This window comes from Rattus norvegicus, chromosome 1 (genome assembly GCF_036323735.1).
Source record: "Rattus norvegicus strain BN/NHsdMcwi chromosome 1, GRCr8, whole genome shotgun sequence".
Taxonomy (NCBI): Eukaryota; Metazoa; Chordata; class Mammalia; order Rodentia; family Muridae; genus Rattus; species Rattus norvegicus.
In genome coordinates this window covers 90,008,623-90,029,541 of record NC_086019.1, presented here as the reverse complement: position 1 = coordinate 90,029,541, position 20,919 = coordinate 90,008,623, and the positions used below count along the sequence as shown (strand labels likewise).

Below are 20,919 nucleotides of genomic sequence, written 5' to 3'. Positions count from 1 at the left end.
TCCAACTCTCTCTTCTGGCCTGCCTCTGCACGGTGTGCGAGAATAGTACGTTGACATACATTCAGGAGCACCTTTTCTTTTTTTCACTTAATATAGAAAAGAAACTATGTTATAGATTAAAAACTCAACGAATCCTCTTTATTTTGGCAAGAAGAGAAAACGTCTTTCTGCCAGAGACCATGTGAAGGTCCTTGGCATGCAGATGGACGGACAAAGCACAGGTCCGAGGTCACAAACCCCAGAGAGGGTTTCAAAGTAGAGACCAACTTCACAATATCCGTCCCTGAACAGTGGCTCGAGGGTCGCAGGGTCCTGGAGGGTCACAGGCAGGGTCCAGGCGGTCGTCACGGATGTTCCGGAGTCCAGCAGGGTCAGAGGTCTCGGAGGGGGTCAGGGGGGCGGAGATCACGGAACAGCGGGAGTCCAGATTCCGGAGCCGTTCGGGGCAGGGGCTGAGGGAGGGGACGCGGAGAACGGCTCCCGCGGGACCGTTTGGCACAAGAGGGAAAGGGGCAGGACGCAGCGCACCCAACGTGGGCGCGGGGTGTGTGTGTGGGGTGGGGGTGCCTGGCAAGGCCGAGCCCTTGGGCCAGGAGAGAGAAGGGGTTCCGGAGCCCAGCCGGGGCCCGGTGCGCCGCCTGTGGGGCAGAGGCGGGAAAGGGATGCTCAGACCGGGGGTGCAGGGCCCCCGGCTGTGTGCATGCTGAAGTATTCGGTGAAGCCGGTGTGCGGCGCCGCCGTCTGGGGCACAAGCGGCTGGTAGGACGGCGTCGGGCCATCCCAGCCCGAGTCGACCGCCTTGGGGAACCGAGCGGGTGGGGGTGGGGAGGCTGCGCCCGGCTCGGCCATGGTCACCACACGACCCCTTGGGGGCACTGCCGCCGCCACCGCTGTCTCCTCCACCTGCTTCCCGGCCTGGGATGGGGGGTCAGGGTCAGAGGCTGCCCAGAACCCTCGGGGAGCAAATGCGGCCCCGAAGGCCCGTCCCCCTCCCCCTAGAGGACTCCCACCACCCCAGATATGGACGCACGTGTCAGTCAGGGAAGGAGTGGGTGACTGGGCGCCTGGGCAGCGGGGCCAGGTACTCAAGGGGTGGCGTCGGGGTGCGCCTGGCAAACTCTGGAGGCGGTGGGGGAGATGGGGACCAGCCTCGGAAGGCAGGCGGCGGGAGCACGGCGCGGGGTGTCCTCGGGGGCGTGCGCAACAGCGCCAGGACCCAGTCTGGCAGGGTGGGCGCGGGCGCTGGGGGACGGTCTAGGCGGGGAATTGGGGCACCGGGAGTACGGAAGGCCAGGGGTGGGCTTAGACGCCAATGCGCAGGGGGTGGCGGCGGGGCGGGGAGCGGGGTCAGGTACTCCAGGGGCGGCGCCAGCAGCTCCTCGGGCGCCGGGGCTGCGGGGCTTACAGAGGAGGTGGGCGGGGGGATGGAGAAGAGCTCCGTGAAGTTGGGCACCGAGTCGCTGATGAACGTCACGTTTCCATAGACGTGCTGCGGGAAGGCCTTATCTGCGGATTGGCTCCCTCCGGGCGCAGGGACCCCAGCGGAGGCGATCTGCGAAGTTCGCACGTGGTATGGAAAGTTCTTGTTGGCCGCCGATGGGCGGGTCATGATCTGAAAGAAGTCAGACACAGGTTAGAGAAGCAGTCTCCAGGACCCAGAATGTATCTATAAAGTTTAGACTTAGATGATTCCTCTCCATTTGACCTCTACCTTGTCTTTGAACCATTCAGACTGCCTTAGACACCAGGAGTAGGGTGTCTCCCTGCATTCTGACCTTTTCCCTTAGCTTTCCTCTTCTAATTACTGTGCTTAGTGGTGTTTCCAATATCATAAACCTGACTACTGGATGTCACAATTGATTGGTTATGGGCAGTGTCCTGTGCTGCCCAGTATGACAGCCACTAGCCACATATGGCTTAAATTGAATAAAAATTAAATGTAAAATTGCTTCTCAGTTACACACTGCCTTATCTAGTAAGCTCATTAGGGACCTTATTAGAGAGCACAAATTAGAATCGTTTTACTGCTCTTTTTTGCTTTGCTTTGTTTTTGAGAGGGCCTGTGTAGTCCAGGCTGCCCTCAGACTTGCTATATAGCGAAGAATGACCTTGAATTCCTGAGCCTCTCCCAAACTCCTGATTCTCTCTCTCTCTCTCTCTCTCTCTCTCTCTCTCTCTCTCTCTCTCTCTCTCACACACACACACACACACACACACACACACACACACACACACACACCTTCTTAGTGCTGGACTGAAGATGTTCAGCCCCATGCCCAATCTTAGAATGTGTTCATAAACACACAAAGTTCAACTAAACATTAGTTAACAGGCTCTTTAGAATGTCAACTCCTTGAAGGCAAGAACTCAATCTTGCTTCCTCTTTGGAGACAGTCTACATAACATCCTCCTGTGCTTGGCTTATAAGCGTTTACCACCAGAGTTAGAACTTGACTGCTTTTTGGTTTGCTTTGGTTTTGATTTTTTTGAGACAGTGTTTCCCTCTATAACTGCCCTGACTGTCCTGGAACTCACTCTGTAGCCCAGGCTGGCCTCAAACTCAGAGATCCACCTGCCTCTCCCTCTGAGTGCTGGGATTAAAGGCTTGCACCACCACCGCCCAGCAGAACTTGACTTTTCAACTTCCTGTTAAATCCCAAGCTCGATCTTTAACAGTGCCTGGCTGTCAATAAATACCAGTTGACTGTTTCCAGAACACAGGTGATGTTTCTAGATCCCACTCTGCAGCCATAGCCCAGTAGCTCAGTGCAACTTCACTAAGGCTGTGCTGGGTGCATCGAGCTCTGCTGCTTCAGAAAGAAGCTGGCTGAAGGTGAAAAAAAAGCATCAAGGACACTTGTCTCGAATTCTGAGCTGCTGGTGTCGCCACTCTTGGCTCCATCTCTCACTAAGTGCTGAATCTGGGGCACGTTGATTAAACAACCTGAGTCTCACCAGCCAAAAAGGATTACGGTGCCTATCTGGAAAGACGAGAGGGTGGAAATGAAAGCCACTGATGCGGAGTCTCCTGTGTGGTGGGTTCTTGGTGTTTCTTTTCTTTCTATCCCCTTCTGACTTCTTGCTGAGCTTCTAGATACACCATTCAAGGAAGATGAGTAAGCTAAGTCCTGAGGTAGAGCATGGCAGACCTGGTCCCTTCCCTGGGGGCTGGGCATGTTGCAGACTGTAGGTCCCCCGGATTACAAAGTTAAAACCCTTAGTGAAACTAATTTTTTGTTTTCTCTTTTTCTTTTGCTTTTGAGACAAGGTCTCACATTGCCAGGCTGACCGCAAAAATTATATTTTTCTGTATAACTTTTCCTGCTCTATTTCTGTGGGAGGAGGACTTGAACTCCCGACCCTCCCGCCTCCACCTGCGAAGTAATGAGATTACAGACATCACGACAAATTTAATACTTGTTTCCTTTTGTGCACCATCCCCCATGTGAGCCCTGACTATCTGCCAGAGACTAGCAGGATTCAGAGTGCATGGTCTGCCACCAAAGGCCATGGATCCCTGGAGACTCAGCTTCTACTCCTATAGAGCATAGTCAATGACTCCTAAACTGTCCAGCAATTGAGCAAGAAACCCAGGGGGGAAGATGTGTATGAATACTTCTAGCAAGAACCAGGCTAAAGCCTGGTGTTCTGATGAATCCCAGAACTCAATGGGCTGAGACAGGAGGATTGCTGTGATATCAAGGGCAGTAGGGGCAATATAGAAGATTCTGCATCAAGGAGATGGGCGGGGGGGGGGGGACGGGACTGGAGAGGTGGCTCAGTGGTTAAGAGCACTGACTGCTCTTCCAGGGGTCCTGAGTTCAATTCCCAGCAACTACATGGTGGCTCACAACCATCTGGAATAAGGTCTGATGCCCTCTTCTGGTGTGTCTGAAGACAGCTACTGTGTACTTATAAATAATCTTTAAAATCAAAAACAAAAAATCTCCAACTGGGATATGGTGTGACAAACCTTTGGCCAGCCTGGTCTATATAGTGAGTTCCAGGTCAGCCAGGGCAACCTAGTGAGTACATGCGTTAAAAAAAAATCCCCTCCACATACACATATGCACACAAACCGTTAAGTAAGTGTAGATGAGGGTTGCCACCAATTCAGAAGGAGAGGACGTAAACCAGGACAAATACCAGCTAAGAACAAAACTAAGAAGAGTAAGATCTCCCTCAAGCCTAGGTCTAATAAAAACGCCATTCAAAGCTAGGTTCCCAAGAGCCCCAATTCGTCCCATTTAACTGATGCTTGAACAATAGCTCTTGATGGGGAAATGGGGGGAAAGGGTGACCAAGGGCTTTGGGTGGGTAGTGATGGTGCAAACAGAAATGTGAAAACCTGGGGACACAGAGTCAAGAATGGAAATGGGGGGAGGGGTACAAAGAAAGAGGGATTGTATGAAGAGGCCAGGAGACAAGGTCAGAGAAGTGGCAGAGAAGGAGAGCTCTGGGGGACATGGTAGAGTACCCAGCAGGCTTTCAGACAGTGCCTTCCAGAGACCACAGAGTAGATGCGAGAGGGAGGGGACCGAGTGTGGTGTCTTGGGTCCACAGTCCCAGCACTCAGGAAACTGAGGCAGGATGTCACAGCTTGCCCATCAGTGAGACTGAACTGCCCAGCTCAAAAGGAAACAAAGGCGTGTAGGTCCAGGGCTCTACAGAGGACAGGACATCCAGGCACGTAACAGGCACCTCACACGTCCTCCAGCCCTCAGTTCCCACCCCACTCCGACAACCGTTCTCACCAGAAACACGCCATGCGCATACAGGTGGATCCCCAGCTGGATACCATTGACGATCTTCTCTCGGGCCCACTTCGGGATCCCAAAATTGGCGATCAGGGCCATGACAGGGACAGCAAAGAACCTGCGGGGAGGTTTAAAGTGGATTGCCACTGCTCTCCACCCTATCCCGTGTCCCCACCTCCCTGCTGCGTCACTCGCAGGCCACAGGCAGATTCCCAAACTGTAGCCTTTGAAAGCCAGATGTTGAAAGAGGACCCCGAAGTCCGCTGGCTTGGGAGATTTCAGTGGATAAAGACCAGGCTGGTTAACTCGGCTCCACTTCACCCCAACCCTGGCAGCTTATCAACCTCACGGACCTCAATAGATAGCCCATGGTCGGATTGGCGAGCAACCAGGGCTTGACTGGATGTCTCCAAAACATTTTACATCTGTGAGCTCGTTTAACTCTCACACTGAGTCCAGGAAACGAATGTGGTTTCCATTCCCTATAACAGGTGAGAAGGCCAAGGGCTGGTCTGGGACTGCACCGTTTGGAAGCTTCGGAGCTGGGCTCTACACCCCGGCAGTCTGGCTCGGAATCTGCCCCCTTTACATGAACACGGTCGGTCAGTCGGTCGGTTTGGAGTTTTATTTGAAGAATTCCTTTTATGACTGCATGTGTATGCCTCCACCTTCCAAGGCCTGACATTATAGACATTCACTAGCATGCCTGGCTATTAACCGAGATGTTATTAAACATTTATTGTGTGACATTAAATCTTCATGTCATTTTGTTTTGTTTTCAAGACAGGGTCTCTCTGTGTAGTCCTGACTGTTCTGGAACTCACTGTAAACCAGTCTGGTCTCCAACTTAGAGATCCACCTGCCTCTGCCTCCCAAATGCTGGGATTAAAGTCCTGTGGCATCACTGTCTGCCCTTCATATCTCGTGAATGCTGAAGAAGATCCTAGTAACAACCCTGTGCTAGGAAACAATATGACAGATTTGTACATACGTCTGGTTTGCTTTAGTTTGGTTTCGTTTTCCAGACAGGGTTCTCATGTAGCTGTCTCTACCTCCAGAATAAGATGGTTACAGACTTGCCTAGCTCCCTGAGAGACTTTTTTAATTGTTTCTTTGGATTTTGCTTTTGTCCTTTCTGTTGTTTTTGTTTTGAGATGCTGACTATGTAGCCAAGGCTAGCAATCCTTACTAGTTAGCCTCCCAAATTCTGGGACTTTTCCCACCATTTTATTTTGAGTGGGTAGTTTAATTTTCTTCTAGATCATAAAAGCTAGATAGACAGTGGCAGATTTCAGACAACAACCACTTGTCCTGAAAGCTCATTTTACATTCTCTGAATGATCTAGCTTGTGGGGGTAAGGTAAGTTAGGACCCCACCATGTCTCACCAGAGGGTATAGGCAGCAAAGAAGGGCACATAAAAGGGCTGTTTCTCCGGATAGTGCCGCAGGGAGACCAGCACTGCATAGCAGAACCACACATAGGCCGCCACCTGCAGCCCGATGAGTCCATAACCAGCCGGAGACTCGTATGTGTATAGTACCTGGCCTGGGTCAAAGAACTGGACCCACAAAACAAGGGTGGTCAAAGCTCTGGCCTCTGACCCTGGACCCCACCCTCAGGCACCAAGGGCTGGAACAGAGAAAAGGGTCAGGCCAGAAGTGGTGGGACCGCTAGGGATGGGGCTAGAATTATAATAGGTATATAAGGAGCCCACAACAACTACTTTGTGCCCACTGTGGGACTAAATGCTATCACTCACACCCTGCGTAACTCATCCATCCACACTGACACAGAGAGAAGCCCTACTATCATCCCATACAAGAGGTGGAAAGCCCCTAACAGAGTCCTGAAGATAGGGCCAAGCTCCTCCTAACTTCCCACCAGCAGAAACAAGCTCAGGGCGAGGGTGGGAATGGCCATCTAGGAAGTGGGGGAGCTTAAACAGAACTAGGTCTCTGACTCTTGGACATGGGGACAAGTGAGAGACAAGGAGGAAGAAAGCTACTCAGAAATGGTGAAGAGAGAGGAGTCACTGAGAGACAGATGGGAAAGGCAGAAACTCAGGGCGAGAAAGAGGACGCTCTGTGGGGAGGGGCGGTAGACAGGGCAGGAAGGAGAGGGGCTGGCAGGAGCTTTGGACACTCACTTCTGCCTCGTAGATGAGCAACACCACGTGGGTGAGGGTGTACAGGGTCATGTACACAGACAACTTCACGGAGCCTGAGTGGCTGATGCGGCCTCTGGCAAGCAGGCCGTGGGGGAGACAGCAGGGTGGATGCTGTCAGGGAGGAGGGAGCTGCCACACCCCCTACCTCCACCTCCCTGCCCTACTCCCCAGCCCAGCCACCCCAATGCACAGTCCCTGCCCGGGCACCGTGTAACCGTGAATCCCTTCCCGAGGAGGATGAGTGTGAGCAGGAAGATGAGGAAGCTGGAGGAGAAGAGTAGCTTGGCTGCAAAGGGAGGAAAGGATGGTTCGGGCTCAGGCTCAGATCACCAGGCCCCTGGGGAGGCTCCTACCCTCTGTGGTTCATCTATTCTCACCCAAGATCTTTACGCTGTCATTCCCGATGCCGTCTGTGGCGTACTGGCCCCAGTAGATGCAGAAAAACAGGAGGCTCAGGACTGGGAGGGAGGAGAGACCGAGAAAAGACAGAAACCAGCTTTGGGACACCACTGTCGCCTAGCACTGTGATCCAAACGTTTAACCCTCTGCCACCCCCATCAGAAGCCCAGGATATCTGTTAGGACAACCTGCTAGGAAAACTCTGGAGGCCGTAGCCCCAGCCTCTCCTCCTCAGGACCCATCAGGCCAGATCATGACCTTACTTTCCTCAGACCTGGGAGTGTAGATCCAGGAGTCCATGCCCAGCCCTCCTCCCTCAGACCCTGGGGTCAGGATCCCAAGGCCCTCTTCTTAAGAGAACTCAAAATCTGGGACACTCAAAACCTCACCCTCCACTCCTGCTGCAGCCATGAACATTTTGTAAGTTGTGTGGAGTAGCTGACGGCCTTTCAGCAAGTCTAAGAAGGAGATGGGAACGCATACACAGGTTGGGGAGGGGCGTTTCTCCATCTCTGCTCTCCCGCTTGTCCCAACCCTCTCCCTCATGTGCTGTACTCACATCCAAAGTAACAAGAGAGGACAAAGATGAGGGTGAAGATGAGGAGAAAGGTCACATCTGTCTCCAGGATCCCTAGAATTCAACAGAAGGGGTGGGAGAAGGCTTTTGGAGTGGGCATCTCTACCTGCTGGGGCTTCCATATCTGCCCTGTTCCTCCAATATCTGCTCACCAAATTCATCAGCTGAGAAATGCCGTGTCCAGAAAGACTTGCCGTTGGTAAGAACCATCTCATATTCCAACTGTAGCCCATCTCCCTGTGGAGAGTGGTGAGGCTCAAGGTGGATTCTGGGCAGGTAGGGGAAGTCAACAGGAAGGAAAAGGAGAGAAAAGCCAGGTGGCTGCCCCAGGCCCTTACCCCACACTTGCTGAGCGCAATATACCACCATCGTTCACGCACAGAGCGGAAGCTGCGGCCACTGGAGCAGCTCAGGTAGCGGGTTCCCTCCTCTGACACCACCTGGGGAGAAGCCAAAAGGCTGAGGCCTCATCCTCCATGACACCAGGCCCTAGACCTTTAGCACCTGCGCACTACCTCGCACCTGACAGCCCGACCAGGCGTACTGGGTGGTGAGATTGATGACCTGGTTGTTCTCTGGCCTGATCACCGACTCCTTGGCCAAACAGTCCTAGGGCAAGGCAGAGGCATGGTCACCCTCTGAACGACTGTGGCCTTCTGCCCCTGCACACCCCTCATATACACACTCTTCATAGCCCTCACCTTGTCCCTTGCCTTGTACACCGCTGGCCACTGAGATGGGTCGTCAAAATAGAGGAGGATGTTCTGACAGCACTTGGCCTGAAGACCCAGAGATTTGGTGGTTGGGGTGTTTACAGAAGTTGGACAGCTTTTGCCTTGGAAGGCCAAGGTAGTGTCCAGCCTCAGCTAAGGAGAGTGGCTGGGGAGACTCACCTCAGGGTATCGGAATCGGAAGTCCAGTCGGCCATAATCCGAGAGGAAACAAAATCTTGTCAGGAACACCCAGTCCTGGCAAAAGGATCCAGTGAGATCTGAGTCCTTCAAGAATGCAGCTCAACCCTACCCACGGACCCTCAACTTTTCTTCTCTATCCAAAGCTACTTGGCTTCTCAAACACCACAAAGCAGCTAAGTCACCTCTAGGATTCTTTCCAGATTCTTTTGCTGTGTGTCCAATTTTCTGCTGCTCTGGTTTTTTCCCTCAGATGTCCCTCAAGTTTCCTTCCCTCCTCCTCTTCCTCCTCCTCCCCATCTTCTAGACACACTGAAAAAGACCATGGATGGCCAGGTGCACAGCCCCATCACCATCTGTCCTGGACTTTTTCTCAGCCGCATTCCCCCAGTTACACACACACACACACACACACACACACACACACACACACACACACACACACAGGGCGGGGGGCAGCTCCAAGGTGGTCCCGCAAACCATGCCATCCTGGGAAATCTTCCAAACCTTCCTTGCTGGTTCTGAGCAGGCCAGGCGACCTCCACTTGGTGGAGTGAGGGGTGCTGTCCCTTCAGCACCACCATGGTGCAGCTCGGTTCCCTATAACTACCACACTCCCTACCGACCCTCCCCACCCAGGCTGACCTCGACAGTCACAATGCAACCCCCAACCCACGGCCTCCGCCCTGGTCCGGGCCCCCACCACTCACGCCCCAATCCGGGAGGGGCGCAGGGGGCGGGGCGGCATCATCCCCTCTTGGGTCCCGCGGGCCAGGGAACGCTAGGAGACGTCTCGGTGTGCTCACCTCTTTGGAGCTGAGGTTGCCCCGCACGTACTTGGCCCGGGTGCGGGGGTACAGTGGCAGCAGCAAGAGCAGCAGTGGCGGCAGCAGGCGGCGCAGCGCGGGCGCGCGCGAAGGCTCCATTCCTCCCGCTCTGGCCTCGGCACGGCTCCGGCTCCCGCTCCGGCCCGGTGACGGAGGCGAGAGCGCGCAGGCTGGCCAGCGCGCGCCCCCGATTAAAGGGGCCGCTGGACGCAGCGGTCTCCGCCCCCTCCTCTGGAATGGACTAAACTGTCTCCTACCCTTCCCACCTGAGAAAGAACATTCTCTCCCATTCTTTTGTCACCTTATCCAGCTGCGGTTCTTTTCTACAGGAGTCTCAGATACCTCAGGATGCGTATGTGTCCTAAACTGAACTCACATACCAGTAAGCAAGGGCCTCCTTTGAACTGCAGAGTCCGGGATGCTCATAACCGAGAAAACTTAGCTCTGTCCTGACCACTGACCCCCAATTTTGACCCCAAATTATTCTATTTTTACCCATTCTCTAGATTTGGCAAACCTTGTGCCCATAGACACAGAGGGTAAGGTGTTCTGGGACACACACACATATACACGAGGTAAAACCTTCTAACAAAACAATCAATCCTGACCCACCTCTAGGGTGTGAACCCCAGCTGCTGAGAGCTGAGACAGAGGCGAGATATCAAGGAGATAGTACTCCAGTTATTGGGGCTGGCTTTGCCATGTCCCCACCAGAAGACCTAGGACAAGTCACTTATCCCCTAGGGTAGTTTCCTATCCCCCACCCATGCGGCTATTAATTCTGTCATTTCCCATAGGGCAACTGAGAGTCCTGGGAAGGCCTTCCAGCATCAGACTCCAACAAACTTCCTAGCTTCATCCTCCACCCTCCACTGCAGAAAATTCACTGCTGCTCAAAATGCCATTTCAAAAGCTTGCTGGCTGGACACAGTTGGGGTAGGGGTGGAGGGAAAGGAGCAGGCAGTTCTCTGTGAGTTCAAGGCCAGACTGGTTTCTGCATTGAATTCCAGGCCAGCCAGGACCACATAAGTGAGAATCTGTTTTTAAAAAAATGAAAGAAATACAGACTGAAAGCTTTCTGTCTGGGCATGCAGCTCAGTGACAGCATGTTTGCCTAGCATGTGCAAGGCTCTGAATTATATTCCTGAAGGAGCAAATAAACACAATTGCTGAAGTGAGATTAATTGCTACAAGCAATTAATCCCAGTACTTGGGAGGCAGAGACTGGTGGATTGCCCCAAATCCCAAACCAGTCTGGTCTACATAGCAAGTTTCAGGTCAGCCAGGACTACCATAGGGAGACTATCACCAAAAAAAAAAAAAAAAAGAAAGAAAGAAAGAAAGAAAAAGAAAAAAAAAAGAAAGAAAAAATCCAAAGCAAATTAAACCATACAAACTGAGAAGAAAAAATAAATGAATGCATGAAAAACTTTTGAGTGTGAACTCTTTACCCTGTGGCCAGTTGTTACCAAGACGGATGATGAGAAATTTTACTGTTTGTGTGTGTGTGTGTGGTGGTGGTGGGGTTAGTAGAGAGTTGTTACGTTTTGTTTTGTTGGGGTTTATTGGGGTCATAGAGTACAGACTGGCTCAGAGGATAACTGTAAACTCTTAATCCTCCTGTCTCCATCACCACAAACAAACATGTATTGTCTCCTATTGGCTCCTCAGCTCCAACAAGTTAACAGGTGATATACTCATCTTGGATTTAAGAGTTTAGAGCTAAACAAAGTCCCTCCCATTCTGGAGGCAGAGTCAGGCAGATCTCTGAGTTCATGCTCAGCCTGGTCTACAGAGCAAGTTCTAGGACCCTCAAGTTTACACTGAGAAACCTTGTCTCAAACAAACAAACAAAAAACAAACAAAAACAGAAGAAAGAAAGCTACTCTCCTGAGACAGCCACTCACTGAAAATCAAGAGGACCAAGAAGGTGTTTTATTGAGGTGACTGGGAGTGTGGGATACCTGCCCCCAGCCCTACCTAATCTCCTCAGTACAGTCTCATTGGGGGGAAGGACCAAGCCTCTGGACTGCTCTGAGTCACCACCCAGGAGAGACTGGGCAGTGGGGCAGGAGGATTGGGGCTCCAGTCCAAGGCAGATGTTCTGGGTAACAAGGGTAAGGATGGCTGAGGTAGGGGCTGAGGTGGGCAGACATCCCAGGGCTGGGGAGGGGGTGGTGTGGCTATGAGCCAGATGCTTTTCAGCATATCAAAAGCTGTTGGAGGACCCCAAGCTGCTCCAGATGGTGAAGATGCTGAGGACAGGAATGGCAGTTGTCGATCTGGAGGCTGCACCTGGCTGACCCTGTGTGCAGGGGTGATGCTGCTGCAAGTGTGCGGCAGGGCAAAGTTGCACCCCTTTGTTGCCTGCTGAGTCCTTTGCCTCCCCTCCCGTGGAGCATGCTCAGGAGCGTTGATACAAGAAGGTGCCATCCTCTGTCTCTCAGGGGCCCTCCGCTTGGCTTCTGGTGCAGAAGAAAGAACAAGGAGATCATGTGGACTACAACAGAGTAGCGGAAGGGGGGGGAGGGGGAAGGGGAGGAGGTGGACTCACCAGGCAAGGGTAGCTGGCAACCTCGGAGCACCAGGGCAAGATCAGGCACACAGCCATGGCAGCCCTGTAAGGTTCTTATGATGGTATCTCTGGCCTCCTGCACTAGGTTCCTCCTGGGGAAGGCTTGTGGCACAACCAGCTGGCACTGCAGCTCCTCCAGCAGTTGCCCCAACACAGGGAGATCTGGGGAATTTGGTGGGCCTGGGCCTGAGCCTCCTGGTACCTTGTTCTCCTTGCCTTTTGACTGAAGGTCTGGTTCTTGAACTCTGACTGGGCTGCAGGAGGACTTGGTTGGTAGCAGAGGGGTACATGATTCCAAGGAGCCCCTGTTAAGCAGCCGGGCCACATCCAGGGACTTCACCTCATGGTTGAAGAGACCCCTGTGCTCCCGGCTCAACCTGCCCTGAGTTATCACAACGAGCTTGGGGGCTGTGGAGGTTGCAGGTTCCTGGAAGATCACACATGGATCCCGGCTGGATATGGGAGGATCCTGACGGGCCAATGGCCTGTGGCTGCTCACCAGGGCCTTATTTCGCTCCCTCCTGGTCTTGCGACGGCGAATTCGACCAGGTTTCTCAAGCTGCTGGAAAGGCTGAGGGGCTGGACCCCGAGGGTCCATGATATCCTAGAAGACAGAGTGGTCCTCAGATGCAAATAAATCAAAGACAGTAACTGAGAGGGAAAAGATGAGCAGGGGAAAGGGAGACTACTGTTTAAAGAAATGAAAGACATGGACAGACAGCCACTGGAAAGGGCCAGGCTACACAAGAAGTCCAACATGAATTTCAGGCAGTTAATAGGAAAAAAATGTCGGGAAATGGGGGACAAGGTAACAGAGAGTAAGAACATGGAAAAAGTTAAAAGACAATAGCCAGGGGGTTGAGGATTTAGCTCAGTGGTAGAGCGCTTGCCTAACAAGCGCAAGGCCCTGGGTTCGGTCCTCAGCTCCGAGGGGAAAAAAAAAAAGACAATAGCCAGGCCTTGCAGTGCAGGCCTCTAATCCCATCTGCTCAAGAAGGCTGAAGCAGACAAATCAAAAGTTTAAAGAGGCCTACCTGGGCTACAGAAGACAAAACCAGCCTAGGTAATGCAGTGAGATCCTGTATAAAAATACAATTCTAAAGAGTCTGTGTCTTGGGAGCCTAAAGTGCTGGCTCAGCAGGCCAGGAGAGATGATGGCTCAGCAGTTAAGAGCACCAGCTGCTCTTCCAGGGGACCAAGGTTCAATTCCCAACATGCACATGGCAGCTCGATCAAAGGACTGAACTTAGTTCCCAACACCCATCTCAGATGTGACACACAGCCCAACTCTAGCTCCATGGGATCTGGTGTTGTCTGGCTTTTGTGAGCACCTCTACACACACACACACACACATACACACACACACGAGGCACATTTTAAATAAATCTTAAAAAGAAAAAAAAAGGGGCTGGGGATTTAGCTCAGTGGTAGAGCGCTTACCTAGGAAGCGCAAGGCCCTGGGTTCGGTCCCCAGCTCCGAAAAAAAGAACCAAAAAAAAAAAAAAAAAAGTCTGGCTCTTGTACACATGTACCCTAAGCACTGAGAATATAAAAACTGTGGATATAGTTCAGTGATAAAAGTACTTGCTTAACTATTACATGGACTTGTGTCCCTATGCTTGGAGGCCAATATATACATGTTTTTACAATATATTAAGATGAATAAAAAAGATGGAAGATGGTCCAGGCAGAGTGGTACCCTCTTTGGGAGACTGAGGCAGGAGAATCATGAATTTGAAGTGGCTTAGAATATAAAAGACTCAAAAAGAACAAAACAAAAAAATGGAAGCTGAGGACAGGCTATGAGCAACTGGAAAGCTCTGAGGAACTAGAAGGAACAGGTGGGAAATCCAGGGCTGGGGAGATATAGGAAACGGAAATAGTAAGTGAAGGCGGGAAAGAGGAACACGCATGGTGGTGAAAGTGTGTAATCCCAAAATTTAGGAAGTGGAAGGAAGAAGATCAGGAACTCAAGGTCATCCTCAGCTTCATAATCATGTTGCAGCCAGCCCGAGTCTTTAAGACTAGGTCTTAAAATATTAAAGACGTAAGGCAGGAGAGAAGGCACCCAGAGAAGTCGAAGGGCTTGCTTTGGGTGGGACATAATTCACAAGAGCCTACAGAGAGTGGGCTACTCTTGAGAGGAGGCATAAGGCAGGGGTGCAGCTCAGACAGTTGAGGTGGACCCAGGAGGCTGAATGAAGAGGTTGGTGGGGGCAGGGTGGGGGAGGGGTGCCTCACCCTCTTCTCTCCTAACGGACCCCCGCCCTGGACTCCACGTGGCTGTGGAGAGCGGTGGCTTCTTTCCTGTAGAGACCCAAGCCTCGAAGCTGTTCGCGCACTTCCGGGCCTCGAGTGCGGATTAAGCCAGTAAGCATGCCTCACGCATGCGCTTCCCTTGCCACGCCCCTTGCGTGGAGAAGCACGAGGCACCAAGATTGACAGTTACAGCCCTGCCCAGCCCTGCCTAGAGTACCCCCCCCGCCCCACTGGATTGGCTTCCAGGGTTTCTAGGCCCCGCCCACCCACCTTACTCAATGCTGATTGGCTAAGGCTACTGGCCAACCATTTGACTGGCCCTAGAGCCAGGCGCCAGGTTCCATGCACACAAAGATGGCCCTTGGAGACACGCCTGAACCAGCACTTTTGAGCCCTGTGACTTTAGAAAACTTTGTAACTGCCCAGAGCCTATTTCCTAATCTGTGAAATAGGTTGGAAATAGTACCTCCCCCATAAGGTTGGGAGAAGGGGGGAATGAACCAACACACATGTAAATGAATGCGTGCGAGTTTTGATTCTTTGGCGTGCTTCAGAATTTTCTCTACCCCCAACTTTATTGCACATGTCCCCTCACCCCTTTAGCTTGCTTAGGGTAGTATGGAACTATTCTCTTGCCTTTACTTCTCAAACGCTGGGATTACAGCTCAAACTACCCCAGCGTATATCCTGGTCCAAATGTTAGTAATGATTTGACCTGTGTCTTTTCTTTGTGCTTCCCAGGTCCTTAGAAGCTCTCGAACCTTGCCCATATACCGCTTCTGGAAACCAGCTCTGGGTTACAAAACAGTGAGGGGATGCCATCAAAATTTTGGCACGAGTTAAAGGTTTCCAAAAGTACAACAGAATCGAACTAATAAATTTAAGGTGCTCACCAAAATTTGCATTCAAAACTCGTGGTGGCGTGGGCCTTTAATCTCAGCACTCCGGAGGAGGAATTCTGTGAATTTAAGACCAGCCTGGTCTACATAGCAGACTCACATCCAGAACAAGCAGGCCTAACTACACAGACTCTGTCTCAAAGACAAAAACAAACAAATAAATTCGTGCAGCTTTGGGAACGTAGAGTGCGTCATTTGAACTGCACACATCATGCTCTGCAATGCTAAAGAGCACTGTCTCAGAGTCTATTCGGGGACAATATATTATGAATTCCAAGACCGTGGCTGTACATAAAAAGTTTCTCCTGCCAGACGGTGGTGGCGCATTCCTTTAATCTCAGCATTCCAGAGGCAGAGGCGGATGGCTCTCTGTGAGTTCAAGGCCAGCATGAGCTACATACAGAGTAAACTTCAAGACATTCAGGGCTACACGGATCAAAAAAAACGAACAAAAAAACAAATAACAACAACAAAACAAGTACACCCGGGTTATTAGTATGCAAGTTTGCTTTTGTTTCTAATAAGTGATACAATTATATCTGTACAAAAGAATTGTTTTTAAATCCTCTTTACATTATCAGGAAATATTAGATTTCTATGTCCATATTATACACCTATAAGCACAGGGTCATGTAAAAATTTCTCAGACTAGAGTCTGGAGGTTCATTAGTTAAGAGACTGAGTTCAGCTCTTTGCATCCACACAGGGCAGCTCACAATTGCCTATGACTCCAGCTTTAAGAGACCTAACGCCCTCTTCTGGCTTCTGCAGTCACCTGCATTCAACTGCACATAACCACACACACACACACACACACACACACACACACACACAGAGAGAGAGAGAGAGAGAGAGAGAGAGAGAGAGAGCGCTTTCTTGGGCTGTGGATAAAGGCTGTGCACACCTTTATTGCCATCACTAGGGTAGATTGGATAACTGTGAGTTTAGTTAGCCTGGTCTACATACTGAGTTCTAGGTCAGCCTAAGCTACATAGAAAACCTCCTATTTAGAAAAAAAAAAATCGTGCAAGGCCCTGGGTTCGGTCCCCAGCTCCAAAAAAAAAAAAAAGAAAAGAAAAGAAAAGAAAAGAAATCAAAACAAACCAAAACACTTTCTCAGGCAAAATTAGGGCTCAAGTAGAAAAAGCCAGGGTCTGACCCATTAGTGTAATTAACATTCATTCCTCAAGCACTGTACTCATTCCCTCACAACTTCCTGCCGGGCCCAGATCTAGGGAAGTAGACGGAGGAGACAGAATGTGAGCACAGTAAATAAAACTCTTCACTACTTTAGTATCCGCCTAACCAGAAGGAATGGATAGGTTCCAGAGACCAGCCTGTAGGTGGGGCTGCCAGAAAACAACCAGGCCATTTAGGGGTGAGTGAGACCCTGGGCATCTGAGAAAATATTGGGGTTTGGGATTAGTGTGAGCCAGGTGAAGAAAGAACATGACAGAAAGTGGCCTTGGCTACAGATAGGAGTTTTAGAGTCCAGAGCCACCCACCTGAAGCTGGTGATGGAACTTTGTATCTAGAGAGAGGCGCAGAGGCCAAGGAGGTGCAAGGTGATCTGCAGGAGGGATGCCAAGTTGGACCTGGGCTGGGCCCTGCAGCCATCTCCAATTTCTGATCTTTCTGCACCTCTTCCACGTAGATCTGATGGTGCCTTGGAGGCATAGAGGTATGCATTTGAGCTTTTATACCTTTAAAAGCCTAATGTTGAAGCTGGTTGAATGGCACATAGCTTTAACACCAACACTCCGGAGGCAGAGAGAGATAGATCTCTGTGAGTTTGAGGCCAGCTTGGTCTACAAAGCAAGTCCAGGGCTCTGTCATACAGAAAAAAAAAAAAAAAAAAAAAAAAAACCTACCTTAAAAAAGAGAAAAAATATATATACACACATATATATGTATATATACATGACAAATAAATAATAAATAAAAACAAAACCCTAGTGTGGGGTCTGGCACGGTGGGGCCAGGAGTCAGAGGTAGGTAGATCTCTGTGAATTCAAGGACAGCCTGCTGGGCATAGCAAGTTCCAGGAGAACTTAAAGTTACACAGTGCAATCTCATCTCAAAACAAATAAAAAAAAAAAAAAAACCTTTAAATAGGGAAGTCCCCTCAAAGCCACTCTCTAGTGCTGCCTCTAATCTACAGATTCACTTCTTTCATTTTTGTTTCTGTTTTCAAGACGGTTTCTCTGTGTAGTCCTGACTGTTCTGAAACTCACTCTGTAGACCAGGCTGGCCTCGAACTCGGTGGTCCACCTGCCTCTGGCTCCCCCCCAGTGCGGGGGAATTAAAGGCGTGAGCCACCGCCCAGCGCCCAGCTTGGGCAGCTTCCTTTCAAGACCCCACCACACCAGTAAGAAATGGGAGAGTCCCTTCCCAGGTGCCTACGAACCACCCCTCCGCAGATCCAAGAATGAGCCCGTCCACTCCCTCTCCCACGTGAATGGGTTACACACACACACACGCACACACACACACACACACACACATAGGTGGTCTCTTCCGGAGTTTTCTGGCCTTGCAGCAAATCATTTCCTCCTCGGAGGGAGGGCGCTAAATTGTCTCTGGTCCCTGTCGGCTTTTCAGGTACCCTGCCCCTTCCCGTCCTCTCAGGGTTGTCTCTCTCTTGTCTCCCCCCGCCCCCTGCCACGCGTGCCGCGTGGTCTCGTCTGCCCCTCCCCCCTGCGTTCGGTCGCTGTGGCACTAAGGGGTCCCGGCGGGAAGCGCGGCAGACGAGCCCACTGTGCGGCCTCCGTCGGGGGAGGGGATCGAGGATTCCTTCCTATGTGACGGTTTCTAGTCTGAGAAAGGCGGCGTCCGGGCTCGGCCTTCGCCCTGCGTGCGAGTGAGCGCAGCGGGACGGTCCATTGTGTTGGCCCGAGAGGTAGGGGTGGGCGTGGCGGGTCCACGTCCGCGCGGAGCTTTCCCGGGCGGACTCCACTCTGATCCCCAGGAGCTGCGGTGCTGAGGATGAGCGGGGAAGGGGAGAACCCGGCCAGCAAGCCCACGCCTGTGCAGGACGTGCAGGGCGACGGACGCTGGATGTCTCTGGTGAGTGACCCCGCGCGGTCCCCAGGGTTAGGGACTTGGGGGCGGGTGTTTCTAGAGAATCCCTGCTTCGTGACATCCTCTTCTTAACCTAGGTGAGTAACCAGCTCTGAGTTGTTTTGGGTTGTTCAGCCTGAAGGAAGCGGGATGGGGCGGGGCCTGGAGCATGCGTGCCTTTGACTCTGTCTTTCCCTGCAGCACCATCGATTTGTGGCAGACAGCAAAGACAAGGAACCCGAAGTCGTCTTTATCGGGGACTCCTTGGTTCAGCTAATGCATCAGTGTGAGGTGAGGGTCCACCAGTTTTCTCCTTCCTCATTCAGGCATGTACTCTTACTGGTACTTCAGGCCCAGGATAAAGGGGTACAAAAATGCCCGTGGTAGCAGGAATCTAAGAACCCCGTGTACATGCAACATTCTGCTGAAAATAAAGTGTGTGCCCTGAAATTGTCGGGTTGGGTTTGTCAGTATCAACTTAAATTGAGCAGTTCCTTTGAGATTGCCTAAGGTGAGGCTGTTTGTTTAAAGTGGAGCACAGCCCCTATTGGGTTTACAGGAAGTTGTAATGGCTTTACACAAAGTGAAGGTTGATTGTAATGGTATTCTGCAAAGACTATCAATAGTCAAGTCTCTCCCTAAGAAGTTTAGCTACAATGGCTTTTTTCTCACAAGGAGGTTCAGTTGTATTGCCGTTAGCTCTGTATAGTTCAAGCAGACACCAGTGAGACAGTGACAAGTTCCAAGATTCAGGATTTGTTCAAGGTGAGATTTAACCAGACCGTGTCCATGAAGTAAGGCTAATTCATAATGTCCGTAGTTACTGCCTGGACAGGGGGGTGGTGGCTAGTGCCTACATCATTTCTTGATCCAGATCTGGCGGGAGCTCTTCTCACCTCTGCATGCACTTAACTTTGGCATTGGCGGTGACAGCACACAGCATGTACTCTGGCGGCTTGAGAATGGGGAGCTGGAGCACATCCGGCCCAAGGTAAGTAGGGCCCGGTTGGGGGGCAAACCCTCTTTTTGCCTGCCTCTTTACTGTTACTTTGTGTCACTCTTTCCACAGATTGTGGTGGTCTGGGTGGGCACCAACAACCACAGCCACACAGCAGAACAAGTGACAGGTGGCATCAAAGCCATTGTACAACTGGTGAACAAGCTGCAGCCCCAGGCCCGGGTGGTTGTGCTGGTGAGAGCTTTGGAAGGATGGTGAAGGAAAAGGGGAAGCGGTTGTGGTGGCGCATACCTTAAATCACAGTGCTCCAGAGGCAGAGGCAGGCAGATCTCTTGAGAGTTCAGAGCCAGCCTGGTCTACACAGTGAAGACAGCCAGGGCTACATAGAGACCCTGTGTACAAACTGTGGCTGCAGTTAAAGATACATATTCAGGGACCAAGGGAGTCCTGGGTAATTTGAGTGTTGAAAATCTCAGAAAGTTGTCAGACGTATTCTAGCTAAGACGTTTCCACCTCTGAAAGAGACCCCTGACCCACTGGCATTATATCCTAATGAGTGATCTCTGCAGACAGGCAGAACCCGGAAGATTCCTAATGAATGTCCTCCCTTATTTCCCATCCCTAAACCATTTTACAGCTGAGGATTCCCTGGTAGGGTGGTGGTGGTGGAGGTGGACAGTTTGGTCCAGAGATGCTGATCTGACTACTTACTATTGGCGTGCCTCCTCAGGGCCTGCTTCCAAGAGGCCAGCACCCCAACCCACTTCGAGAGAAAAACCGACAGGTGAACGAGCTGGTTCGGGCAGCACTAGCTGGCTACCCCCGAGCGCACTTCTTAGATGCAGACCCTGGCTTTGTGCACTCGGACGGTACCATAAGTCACCATGACATGTATGACTACCTGCACCTGAGCCGCCTGGGGTACACACCTGTCTGCCGGGCCCTGCACTCCTTGCTGCTTCGTCTCCTGGCCCAAGATCAGGGCCAAGGCATCCCTCTGCCAGAGACAGCACCCTAAGCATCTTTCCTTCCTTCCCTTGACATTAAATTCTCCTCTTCCACCTACCTCTGCCTCCTGTGTTATGGTTAGTTTTGTCTGAGTCCCACCACCAGCCAGATCCCTGACCCGTTGTTACTCAGGGCATTTCTGTTTGTACCTACAGCAGACATTTTAGCTTGAAGTCAGTTGAATTTCAGTAGTGCGCTTTGGACAAATTCTGGTTGAAACCAGTTTGCCATTATTAACCAGTTAGGATCAAGGTCAATCTGTAATCTCTGGAACAGTATCCAAATCCTATCAAGTCTCACCTGCCACAAGCTGTCCCTTCAGGAAGCTGTCCCAGCCAACTTCCTGGTGCTCTGGCTTGTTTAGATGCATCCTGAGACTTTACCCTTTCCACAACTCTGCACGAGGAGGTTAAGTTTCAGGTAAACTCCTCCCCTGGCAGCAGTGCTGGCTCAGACTATGTGGAGGTTAGTAGGGGTCAGTCACTAAGGATAGCCCATGGCCCTGACCTGGCCTCTTGA

At 51.4% G+C, this 20,919-nt stretch overlaps 3 protein-coding genes and 1 long non-coding RNA gene across 14 annotated transcripts; 2 read left to right on the top strand and 2 right to left on the bottom strand.

Moving 5' to 3' along the window:
• Positions 1–109: 109 nt before the first annotated feature.
• On the bottom strand, positions 110–9,815 carry Tmem145 (transmembrane protein 145). 4 transcript variants are annotated; one of them, XM_002728703.6, is made up of 15 exons: positions 9,620–9,813; positions 8,796–8,870; positions 8,604–8,681; positions 8,425–8,511; positions 8,241–8,342; positions 8,055–8,139; positions 7,885–7,956; positions 7,715–7,783; positions 7,304–7,384; positions 7,134–7,212; positions 6,906–6,999; positions 6,145–6,317; positions 4,755–4,875; positions 1,406–1,612; positions 110–915 (listed from the first exon to the last, which is right to left on the bottom strand). In XM_002728703.6, the coding sequence occupies exons 1-15, from the start codon at positions 9,737–9,739 to the stop codon at positions 667–669; spliced, it is 1,692 nt and encodes a 563-aa protein (XP_002728749.1). In that variant the 5' UTR covers positions 9,740–9,813; the 3' UTR covers positions 110–666. The 4 variants fall into 4 exon arrangements, with proteins under 4 accessions (XP_002728749.1, XP_038949510.1, XP_063133734.1 ...); XM_039093582.2 differs by having other exon boundaries at positions 110–1,612; positions 9,620–9,815; XM_063277664.1 differs by lacking the exon at positions 9,620–9,813 and adding an exon at positions 9,321–9,465 and having other exon boundaries at positions 110–1,612.
• Positions 1,509–5,511, top strand: LOC134482973 (uncharacterized). The gene is made up of 2 exons (XR_010059752.1): positions 1,509–1,632; positions 5,249–5,511. It is a non-coding gene; the product is annotated as an uncharacterized LOC134482973 (long non-coding RNA).
• Positions 9,816–11,553: 1,738 nt separating the features above from the next.
• On the bottom strand, positions 11,554–17,235 carry Prr19 (proline rich 19). Of its 5 annotated transcripts, none has more exons than XM_063273759.1 (3): positions 15,369–17,235; positions 12,195–12,819; positions 11,554–12,105 (listed from the first exon to the last, which is right to left on the bottom strand). In XM_063273759.1, exons 1-3 carry the CDS (start codon positions 15,378–15,380, stop codon positions 11,630–11,632), a joined length of 1,113 nt encoding a protein of 370 aa, XP_063129829.1. In that variant the 5' UTR covers positions 15,381–17,235; the 3' UTR covers positions 11,554–11,629. The 5 variants fall into 5 exon arrangements, with proteins under 5 accessions (XP_063129829.1, XP_006228542.1, NP_001166899.1 ...); XM_006228480.5 differs by lacking the exon at positions 15,369–17,235 and adding an exon at positions 14,458–14,635 and having other exon boundaries at positions 11,554–12,102; NM_001173428.2 differs by lacking the exon at positions 15,369–17,235 and adding an exon at positions 14,458–14,571.
• A 695-nt stretch (positions 17,236–17,930) lies between these two features.
• Pafah1b3 (platelet-activating factor acetylhydrolase 1b, catalytic subunit 3) lies at positions 17,931–20,457 on the top strand. 4 transcript variants are annotated; one of them, NM_053654.3, is made up of 6 exons: positions 17,931–17,975; positions 18,343–18,440; positions 18,636–18,725; positions 19,309–19,425; positions 19,504–19,626; positions 20,123–20,457. In NM_053654.3, the coding sequence occupies exons 2-6, from the start codon at positions 18,360–18,362 to the stop codon at positions 20,408–20,410; spliced, it is 699 nt and encodes a 232-aa protein (NP_446106.1). In that variant the 5' UTR covers positions 17,931–17,975; positions 18,343–18,359; the 3' UTR covers positions 20,411–20,457. The 4 variants fall into 4 exon arrangements, with proteins under 4 accessions (NP_446106.1, XP_006228427.1, XP_063118429.1 ...); XM_006228365.4 differs by lacking the exon at positions 17,931–17,975 and adding an exon at positions 18,056–18,234; XM_063262359.1 differs by lacking the exon at positions 17,931–17,975 and adding an exon at positions 18,056–18,273.
• Positions 20,458–20,919: the final 462 nt, after the last annotated feature.